General features: G+C 40.5%; 1 protein-coding gene across 31 annotated transcripts in view; it reads left to right on the top strand.

The window, feature by feature from the left end:
• The first annotated feature begins 658 nt into the window (after nucleotides 1–658).
• nrxn3a (neurexin 3a) overlaps nucleotides 659–10,774 on the top strand; it is a 320,634-nt gene continuing 310,518 nt past the window's right edge. For 24 of the 31 annotated variants that reach the window (XR_008808997.1, XR_008808996.1, XR_008808995.1 and 21 more), the window contains exon 1: nucleotides 8,722–9,896. Coding sequence is in view for 28 of the 31 variants with exons in the window: in XM_056267198.1 (XP_056123173.1) it covers nucleotides 9,200–9,896 (697 nt within the window). In the remaining 3 variants the exon portion in view is untranslated. Of the gene's footprint in view, nucleotides 677–4,470; nucleotides 4,483–8,721; nucleotides 9,897–10,774 lie in introns of those variants that run through there. The other 7 variants (XM_056267212.1, XM_056267211.1, XM_056267213.1 and 4 more) reach the window with 2 other exon arrangements.

The raw sequence follows: 10,774 nt of genomic DNA, 5'->3' as shown, positions 1-10,774 counted from the left end.
TAGATTTGCGCAGACTAAGACTTAAAATCATGGAGCAGAAACCTGACTTTCTTATGCGCTTTGCAAACAGAGGTCTTTCATAGTAAAGCCAGCCATTATGCAGCGACTGAACTTATCCTTTTTTCCCTTATCATCCTTTTACAACAAAGCTTGTGTTGCTTGTCTGATTTCCTTCTGACACTAAACTTGAATAAGAGCGTGAGAGAGAGAGAGAGAGAAATATACCTTGGCTGGTGCATCCGCTTTATGGAAACCAAGAAAAGCAACTAAAAATATGTATTACTGCAAAAAATACCAGGTTAAAAGTAAACCCTGGAACCGATAACTCCATAGGTCAGTCGTTCAGAGCGACGTTAAACAGAATATGAGAACAGAGCTGTCAGTCTCTCCCGGGGTGCTCGCTTTTTTTTTAGCTTGTGTCATCAGTTACAACACAGGAAGCTCAGTACTGTGAGTGTGTCAGTCAATATGTTGTTTACTTAGTCAATCTAAGTAAATCTGCTCTGAACTCATACCTGCGGGCGCAACATTGATCCACTTGACCCGGGCGGCTTCCAGGTTTAATTGAAAAAAAACAGCTGAGACCTTTATGAATTAACTGCTGAAATCAATATCTGTAGAATGCCACCCTGTAAACTCTCTCCTTACACACCGGTGATGCCAGAGCAGCTAGCAGGTAGGTTGTTTGCGGTTCTTAAGAGAGTAAACAGATGGTTTCGCTTTCTGTCTATGTTATTCAGTACTGTACAGGTGTACTGTTTATCTACTCAGAATTGTTAGTGAGTGCAAAGGCTCTCATCTGTTCTCCTCTTTTAAAGAGACTCTGTAATCTGCACATTATCCGCTACTACCTGACAGTCAAATTGAATGACAACAGGTGGCTAACATTTCAAGAGGCGCACTAGCGACTGACGCTAGAGTCTTTAGCGTCCTTGTTAGCGTCCCTGCCTCCCATGCCAGAGACGCCGGTTCGTGTCCCGCTCAGATTGGGGAGAGTAGGACGTGAGGGGTTACATTAGTGCCGTGACCCAGGTGGGAGTGAGGTTAAGGGGGTGAGTGTAATGGAGGCCAGCTGTATTGAGAACTGTGCATGTAAACCTCACTCCCCTGATCTCAAGAGGTGCACTAGCAATTGACGTTAGTGACAGAAGTCTTTAGCTTACTTGTTAGTGCGCCTGACTCCCATGCTAGAGATGTCGGTTCGAGTCCCATTTGGAGTGGGATGAGTAGGAAGACAGGGGTTACATTGGTGCCATGACCCGGATGAGAGTGAGGTTTAGGGGGTGAGTGTAACAGAGGTCAGCTATATGGTGGTGGTTGAGGAGACTCCCCCTTTCAAATGTAAAGCGCTTTGAGTACCTATATAGAAAAGCGCTATATAAATGTAACAACTTATTATTATATTGAGAACTGTGGAGGTAAACCTCACTTCCCTGATCTCAAGAGGTGCACTAACGCTTGACGCTAGAGACTGTGATCTTTAGGGTCCTTGTTAGTGCGCCTGTCTCCCATGCCAGAGACATCGGTTCGAGTCCCGCTTGGAGCGGGGCGAGTAGGACCGGAGAGGTTACATATAGTATGTGGTAAGTTTGCTCTTTTTATATGGGCAAGTTAAGGCTGCTGTGTCAATAGTGCTGAATTAATATAAAAGCTGCATTCATATATGCAGCTGTGTACAGCCTTACATGCTCTGTCAAGCAACAACAACTTGCAACAAAAAATGCTATTTTTATGCACGCAAATGTAGTCGATTATAAGTGGCTTAAGCTGATTAAATGGTTGGACATGTAATTGAGTTGTATTATTTTAATGAAAAATTATGAGGTAAAAAAAACAAAAAAAAAAACATGCATGGATGAATCGTTCACAATAAACTCCACCAATTCCACAGATTTGAATTCTCTCTGGGCTTGCTTCATCATCCGTGTGATATATATCCGTATTTAAATCAATATCTTCACATAAATTTGTATATCTGTGAGTGTCAGGCTGGAGGCCGTATCTCTAGTCTGTATCTCCTTTACTCCAGAAGATAAAGACACATTTATAGAGTTTGCATAAGACCAGGCGCACAGGAAGTGAAACCAAAAACAGTACTGACATGCCACCTGGCATGGTTGTGTATTAACAATAACAGGAAATTGGTAGGATGTGGTGAGAGAGGGATATGTCAAGCTTTCAGGTGAAGGGGCGGTTTGTTAGGGTGGTTTGGAAATCTTGTCTTTGTGCAGTGTCTGAAATGTCTTGAAGGGGATAAAGAGAGCCAGTCTGTCACACAGGGCTTGTAGATGCCTCATGACCTATTAGCTGTTGGTGAATACTGGAATGGACAGGCACTCAAAAGAGTGGAAGCATAACTTTCATTCTCATTGTGTCAATGACACCAAAACATAGTCATCTTACAGGCACTGCATGTGATAAAGTGCTACAAGAAGAATTCCATCATTGCAACATAATAGCTTCACTGCATCAAATGTGTATTCATACAGCTTCAGATGAGCTTGACTCTGCAGGCTGGAGAGGTTTGATCCATTCAACTCTGAGACGCGTTCAATATTCTGTAGGATCTATGATGGATCATTGGGGCTGCAAATCAATGGCATGGTCAACGCCTATCGATCACAACGTTAGTTTTTTTTAGCGTGTTGATTTCACTTGCGTCCCAAGTAGCAAACTATTTGGAAAATAGCTTTATACTCTTTAAGTCAAAATACATCTCCACTGAACGCTTGACCCCCACTTGGTTCAAAGTGCAGCTTTTGCATAGCAGTTGTGTTTATGGTAAAGTTCAGCACCATGGACAGCAGTGTATCATTAAAAAACTCATGAATTTATTGATTCTGGTTCAATGGCTGTATAGATCCCTATATAAAATGTCTTTATTTGGTTGTAAAATGCTTTGTTACAGGGGGGAAAAATCTGCCTGTATTTGTGAGAGGATACTATATAGAAAATACCATATTTTGGGGTCAGATTAGATTCATAGATGTGGAAAAAAATATTTAAATCTATTAAATGCTGATTGGTCAAAGGTGAAAAGTTATACCTCTTCAAATATGGATCCATAAAGACCATATGTAGATTTATAAAATTACTAGATTTTATTATTTGTTTAGATATTCTTGACACAAATGCCAAAGCCTGGTTCTAATGTCCTACTATAAAATTGTTTAGTGTTTTAAGTTTAATACTGAAAACTGGCAAAACATGACGATATACGCATTAAGGCACTGACAACGCATTATTTGCAGGTAATGTTGCGAAATAATAGACCTAAATAGGCTACTTTTCATTTTTATATTTATTCCAGCCCCTTTGGGAGGAGAGAATGACTGTAATCTTTAGAAGGTACATTTTCGAGGGGACAACAAGGATCCACAGATGTAAGTGTTAGATTATATCTATATCTCCCATGGGAAGAGTCATGAACATGGAGATGATCTCAGTTCGCAAAACTTCTTCAGCTTTATTTTCTGCATTCTTTTATACATTGTCAAGGGGTGGTGTAATGATTGACCAGTAAGAATATACATTACATCATATAGAAATGTAAGACAAAGAGAAAAACAAGTCCATCTAAAAATGAGTCTAAATCCAGATCTCCTTCTGGGCTGAATTCCAACAACCACACATACATACATGGAGACTACATTGGATAATATAAACAGATGTGTGCTGAAACAAGAACAAACTCTCCTCACCATCTCTGCCTTGACCGCCTGCATGAGTACATTTTGGGAGCATATATGCAGTTTAAAAAAAAAAAACAGACATGAGCATGCAGAGAGGGAGAGAGTGAAAGTCAGGCTGAGAGCCATATTGAAAGCCATATATGCTCACAGGTAGCAAACACGACAATATCATAGACATTGCGTGTCCCTTTCCACATGTTAATGTAGGCTACCTATCGCTTCAAAAATAAGTTTTCTCTCAGATTTTACTACACCTTTAAATGGCGCGAGCCTCGCAGTAAGATGAAGGCGGGGTCGCGCGGCGCGTGTGTGGAAATCTCGTGATTGTCCAACAGTATCTCTGAGCGCGCGGCTCTCTGTAACTGCAAGCGAGCACGGAACGAGACAAGTGCACGCGGGCACAACATCCTCACAAGACCGCGAAAAAACGTTATTTAGTGGATTGGACCACACATATAGAGCCTTTTGGGAATGTAATGTGGATTATTACTGAACGCTTTGGATATGTTTACGAAAACTGAGGTTAGTCTGTTTCTTTTTCTTTTTTTTTTGGTATAGGCTACGGAATGATGGAAAGCTCGCCGGGATGCTATAAGTTCATCACTTACTTCGAGTATTCACACTAAGTTGGCTTGTTTTCACAGTGTAAATCGCGTTGTTCTTGAATTTTACTTTTATTTCTGTCAACGCGCCGCACGCTTTGGACTGAATCGAAATAAAATACATTCGCGTAGTTTCCCGGGGAAGCGCGATAAAAAAAATACATCATTATTTAGGAAACGAAAATAGGGTTTGAACTCTAAAAACTACGTTTACGAGTAGGCTATTTATTATTTTTAGGAGATAGCCAGTCATCCTCATTACTGAGCACAATGTGGACAGTAGCCTAGGATATTTCTGTCAGTTGACTGGTTTTCGAGACACAAAAATAAACTTGTTTTTGTTAGCTGCCTGACATATGCCATTACATTATATTTCGTTTATTCGTATTAAGTTAGGCAATAGGCCTGTATTATAGTTGTAGGCTAATCACGAGAAAAACACGCGTTTTCCTCCGTAAACATGTAGCAAACAATTTCTCGCTTTGGTCTCAGGAAGCCTGTGTTTTTCTTAATCTGTAAAAGTACCTGTAAATAATGAATAAGAGTTCTCAGGTGTCTGTGGAGCCCATGTTCAACTGCCACTCAGGATAAACAACAACACGCATGCCCACTGCAGGATCCTTGTGGATGCACTACACATGGACTGGTCAAATACACAGGAACGCACATCCATTTTTCCTTTTCCTTTTTAGAGTATGTATAAAAAGGTTTTTATAAAATGCTGAGATTTTATTTTGATTAGCTTAATTTTAAGATTCACACATGTGGTGTAGGCTACTTAGCCTAATAGCCTACACTTTACTATTATGATGCATTAGATTAGTGCACCAATTTATTCTGGTTTTTGTTAGACAAAATGTGCAGGGAATTTAAGCATGGTAATGTATTAAAAGTAGGCTATATTTAAAACAATAATTTGACTTTTAACGTATTAACACGATGCAGTGATTAAAAATACGTACAAAGCCATATAAATTATTTGATATAAATATCTGTCTTGATGTCACATTAAGCGATATGTTAAGACATTTAAACGGATTTTTTGGCACGTTTGCACATGTAAAATGCAAATTCAGCTCTTTTGTCGCTTCGAAGTGCTCAAGTGAGTCCAGTGCATTTTAGAATATCTTAATTCATTCTCATCAATTTGTAGTGGCTCATTTAGATCAGGAATTTAATAGACTTTGGTAATAATCCACCGTCACACACTCGCGCTCTCATACACTCATTTTAAAGGTAGGCTATTCAAGTTTCTGCCTTTTAATAGTCTACATTTCAGGTTTTTGTCTAAATGATAATTAGGCTACGCAAATTGTATTTGTGTCTTAACATTTTTAACGAAATTTTGACAAATCCTCACAGGCTTCAGCCTATCGTTTGTGTTGAAATTGTCGGGGATTATCTTTCCTTGAGCGCGGCCTTGTCACACACACTTTCATCGACGCATTATTTCACAGCTGACAGAAATGAAAATGAACACGTATGTTTGATTTAAAATAATGCATCATTGATGTATTCGAGCGTGTTTAATTTCTCCATGAGCCTAAAGTATAATTTCACCCTGTGGTGTTTTGTGACCTCTTTTGTGTGAAATTGAATGCAGTTCCCTCTCACAAAAATGTAAATTATTTTGCCGTTGTTTATACATGTTCACATTTTGTGAGACTGGCATGCGTTATTTTAGGTGATTGAATTGTGCACTAATAATTTGGATCGAAAGCGTAATTTCAGTGAATTACAGCACATGTAGCCTATGTGTACATTCTGCACCCCTTTAAACCAGGCAAACGTATAGCGAAAGGCTATTTTAAAAACGAAATATTGGCGCACAGAAGCATTTCAGATTTAATAGCCAACTCCATTTTAACGAATTTTTTGCTAACATTATAATTTAAAATGGTATTAATTTATATATATTTAAAATATAGGCTATTACAATAGGCTACATAAAATGCTTAGACAACTTAAAAAAAATACGTTTGGACGTTTTCATTTATGTGTCGTTTCCCTTTTTTTAATCGTTTTGTTCTCACGGGTGTGGGTGTATAATCTCCATTTACATATCAAGCCAAGATGATCTAAATGTTACTGAGGTATTTTTCAATAGAGATCAACGAATTAAAATAGTACAGATTGTTAATTCTAAAACTGAAAATACACATTAACGCATATATAATGTATTATAAAGCCTATTAAATAAACTATATAAAATCTTTTTTTCATTTTGTTTACTGAATATAGGTAGTGTTTTTTAAGCAACATGTAGACATAGGCCTACATTTGTTTCCTTTTGTAACTAATATCGTTCTGCCGCGTTTTGATGTTTATTTTTTTATTATTCCTTCAAATCGCCTTTGTGTCTGTGTCGCAGAGAAGAATATTTCCTATTGGCGTTGTGTAATGCTCAGCCTCCAAAACACTCATCGAATGTGCTCTGGCTTTCCAATACACCGCAGTGTGACGTGATCTCTCTGTCTTGATCAGAGCCCTATATAATGCACACACCCCACACCTTTACCACAGTGAAATTTGGTCATAAATCACATTACTAATCCTCTGGTTTTGATTGTGATGGGTGTATAATGAATACTGGCACAAGGATGGTGGTTTTAGGCAAGGTGATGTAATGCCATAAAAGTCTGCTGCAGAACCACTCCCGCTTTAATCTGCTCACAAGTTGCTGTTCCTCTGCAGTGGGTTGTTTAGGGGGTTGCTGGTGGTACCCGTGCCCACTCTGGGTCACAGGGGGGAGGCTGGATGAGGCCAGGTAAGAGCCTCACGCCTCTCTTTCGCCGGCTGGCAGCCCAGGAGGAGAGCACCGGACGCTGATGTCATCCATTTTGGCCCAGCTCTACCTCGCCCACACCTCCGCTCTACCACGCGGATGCTCGATGGCAACCGTGTCACGTACGGAGACGAGCTCGCTGAAATGGCGTGCGCCTCCTCCCAAAGCCTCCATGATATCATCGGGGCGCACTGGAGGACATTTTGTCGCAGCGCTTCTGGTGTAATGGTAGAGCGTAACTGAGGCACCTGTGGTAAAACCCAGCTTTGTGTGTCTGATGAATGGTTGGGCCTGCTGTCATTAACATCCCCCCCTTCCACCATTACACCTCCTTCTCCTACTCACCGACTTTTTAAGCGGGATCCAAATGCAGGGGCTTAATTTTGTGGTCTCGTGTGCCGTTCCCAGTGGAGTGTGTCAATCACATATCAATGAGGACAATGATGTGCTCAGTTTAGCCTTTTCACCTCTCTCCTCCTCTCTGCAAGCCCTCACTCGACAAAAAAAGAAAAAGAGAAAGCACACAAGCATATTTCGTGGTGTGGGCGCGAGCCAACGTGGAGTATCTGTTACAAGCACGCAGTCTCTCGCTCTTTTTCCCCTCTTCAACTGCAGCAGGCAGAGCTCTGACGGCATACATTGTGTTTCGGCTCTGTTGAATCGCGTGGGTTGGTTGCACTATTGTCCTGCCGTACCTGCTGCCTACGCCTCTGGCAAGGACACGGGCAATATTAGATGACTATTAGGTTACACCTTGCATGTTGCCATGTAATTGGAGCCTATTCATTTATGCACGTAGGGGACACATGTTAAGAGGAGCTGGAGCTGCGTTTTGCCTTCACAAAAGTCCTACTAATCTGTGTTGGTTCAAGGCCAAACGTCAGCTCAGCATGGGGAGCTTCTCTCACATTTCTAGAACAATACAGGGCATTTTGTTTGTGCTTGAGGATGTGTTAAGAATTTTAAAACATTTTAAACTGTAAAATAAACATTTACGTTGCCTTTTTTACTGCATCTAAATATGCAAGGTTCCTTAAAAAATAATAAGCAATTTGCATATTCAATACAAATTTGAATGCCATTTTTATGCATTGCAATAGATTTTTGTTCAAAATGTAGGACCACACCTAAATTAAATATTTTTTAAAACCAAATAATTACATATTTTTAGAACTAGTTTAGGCGACTCTGGTGGTGCTGGAAATATAGAGTATATGTCATGGGAATGTGTAGACATTCATATGATTGTTTTCATGTATTGTGCATCCTGCAAAAATCCTTTTAATTTTCCACATCATCAGATAAACATGGACTCTCTGCTATTGAATGATAGCTGGAGCTGCCATGTGAATAATGCTGTTAATTTACACACTAGATGACCGATAACAGAAGGATCTTTTGGGGGAATTTCCTTAAAAATATATAAACTTTTAATTAGGATTAGCATTTAACATAAGTGCAAAAAATGACTCCTTCAAGTGCAGCTTTTTAAGATTATAATTGTGAAAGTGTACTGTATTAATTTTTTTAAATAATATAGAGTTTTTTATGCTTTTACGTTTTCCGTATAAATAAAACCCACACTAGATAGAATGAGACATTGTGGATTCGTTTGTAATTTGATGCTTTTCTATTTTGACAGCTAGACGGGGCAGAGTAACCGAATGAACTACATTACCCACAAGGCATCATGCAGACTGCGCTGGTTTCCCGAAATACAGAAAGAGTCCGACCTGGAGGACTGGATGATTGAGGTCTGAGGAGATACCAGAAGAAAACACCACCTCAGCAGACGCACAGCACCTCATCTGCTTGTCTTCTCAAGTCGATCCGTTCCAGGAAACGAGGAAGAAAAACTTTGATTGTCGCCTGACAGAGATTGGATTTTTGTGCAATGTCATTGGCCTTATGACTGTTATTTAAGACTGTTCTCCCTACTAAGTCCCTCACCTCTTTTAGGATATTTTTTGTTTGTCGCTGCGTTGACGATCTCACCTCTTCTCTAGCATCTCTGGGCATACTGTGGGATGTACTTTGGATACACTGACCTTTGAACCAAAGCAAATTCAATGATTTCCTTCTGTTCAGGATAATAACCCCAAATCTCCAGCACTTTTACAATGAATTTCTTCAGATTCCCAGTCCAGCTGCAGCTGCTGATCAGTACTGTGCTTGGGCCCTGCTTGGGCCTGGAGTTTACAGGGTCGCAAGGCCAGTGGGCACGCTATCTCCGCTGGGATGCCAGCACCAGAAGTGACCTCAGCTTCCAGTTCAAAACAGACGTGTCCACCGCCTTAATCCTGTACTTTGACGATGGCGGCTTCTGCGACTTCCTGCAACTCATGGTGGTTGAAGGGAAGCTCCAGTTGCAGTTCAGCATCGACTGCGCCGAGACCACAGTCGTATCGGACAAGCGAGTCAATGACAGCAGCTGGCATTCTGCCACCCTGAATAGGTACAACCTGAGAACTGTGCTGGGTCTGGACGGAGTAATCAAATCGGGTGAGGTGCGGCCACAGAGGCAGTACATGAAGATCGTTAGTGACCTCTTCCTGGGCGGAGTCCCTCAAGATATTCGCATTTCTGTGCTCACTCTCCCGACAGTGAAGGATCTTCCGCCATTTAAGGGAATTATCAGGGAACTGAAGTACAATAGCAAGGAACCTATTCTACTAAGCAGCCAGAGGGTCCGCATGGACATAGAGGGGATCTGCATGGAGAACCCATGTGAGAACGGAGGGACGTGCTCCGTTGTGGATGGGGAACCACTTTGCGATTGTTCTAAGACAGAATATGTTGGCCGATTCTGCAGCGAAGGTAAAATGGTTTATATTTACAGCTTGATAATACAGCAGATGCAATATTGACTTACATACAATGTAACGGCACCGTACTCGAAATTGTCAGTCTTTACTGCTGTAATGTGAATGTTTCCTTCATCCTCTGCTGTTTCATGCTACTGAAGTATGACTCTCAGGTCCAGGTTAATGCCATCTCTTAGCTTGTCTCCTGAAAGCTGCCCTGTTCTATGCATTTGCAGGTGTTTTGTGCTGTGAATTTTTTTTTCAATCAGCCTCCTCTGTTCCCCCATCGTTTCATACAGTCAATTGAAAGCGAATGTCATTGAAATGCACTACTAGCGTTTTTACCTCTGTAAAGCACTAAGCTGTTTGTCTCTGGCAAGCGTTTTGTGTGTGTGTGTGTGTGTGTGTTAATCATGCCCGGCTGAGGAGGTGGGGTGTTAGGATGTTAAGGTGCCTTTTCAGATCCCCTTGGTTGTTTTTCTGAAGTGGCCATTTTAGTTTCTCTGGGGATTTGAGGAGGCCATTTCACAGCTCTGGGTTTTGTTGTTGCACCTCTTCAACAGAGAATGAATCAGAGATGGGGGATAATTGCCTATTTATATTGCCTATAATAGTCAATTGCAATTCTTTGTAGCGTCATTACTGGTTTTCCTAGAGAGAGAATTTTATGACCGTCTTATAATTCTTTAAAGAATATGCTAATATATAAATATATATATGGATCTTCTGGTTTGTGGACATATTTTTCTTGTAAGTATAATCATAACTAAACTAATTTTACGTTAAACTGTACCACAGCAGAAAATCACAACTTTTGAGTTCTTCTTCATGAATCATGTTTCCTGATGGTAATGAAAGGTACACATTAGTTGTTGTTTTTTTCATATTCCT

The sequence above is a fragment of the Rhinichthys klamathensis genome, unplaced genomic scaffold (genome assembly GCF_029890125.1).
Source record: "Rhinichthys klamathensis goyatoka isolate OS25496 unplaced genomic scaffold, OSU_Roscu_1.1 h1tg000256l_1, whole genome shotgun sequence".
NCBI lineage: Eukaryota > Metazoa > Chordata > Actinopteri > Cypriniformes > Leuciscidae > Rhinichthys > Rhinichthys klamathensis.
This window is presented reverse-complemented; position numbering and strand designations above follow the sequence as displayed.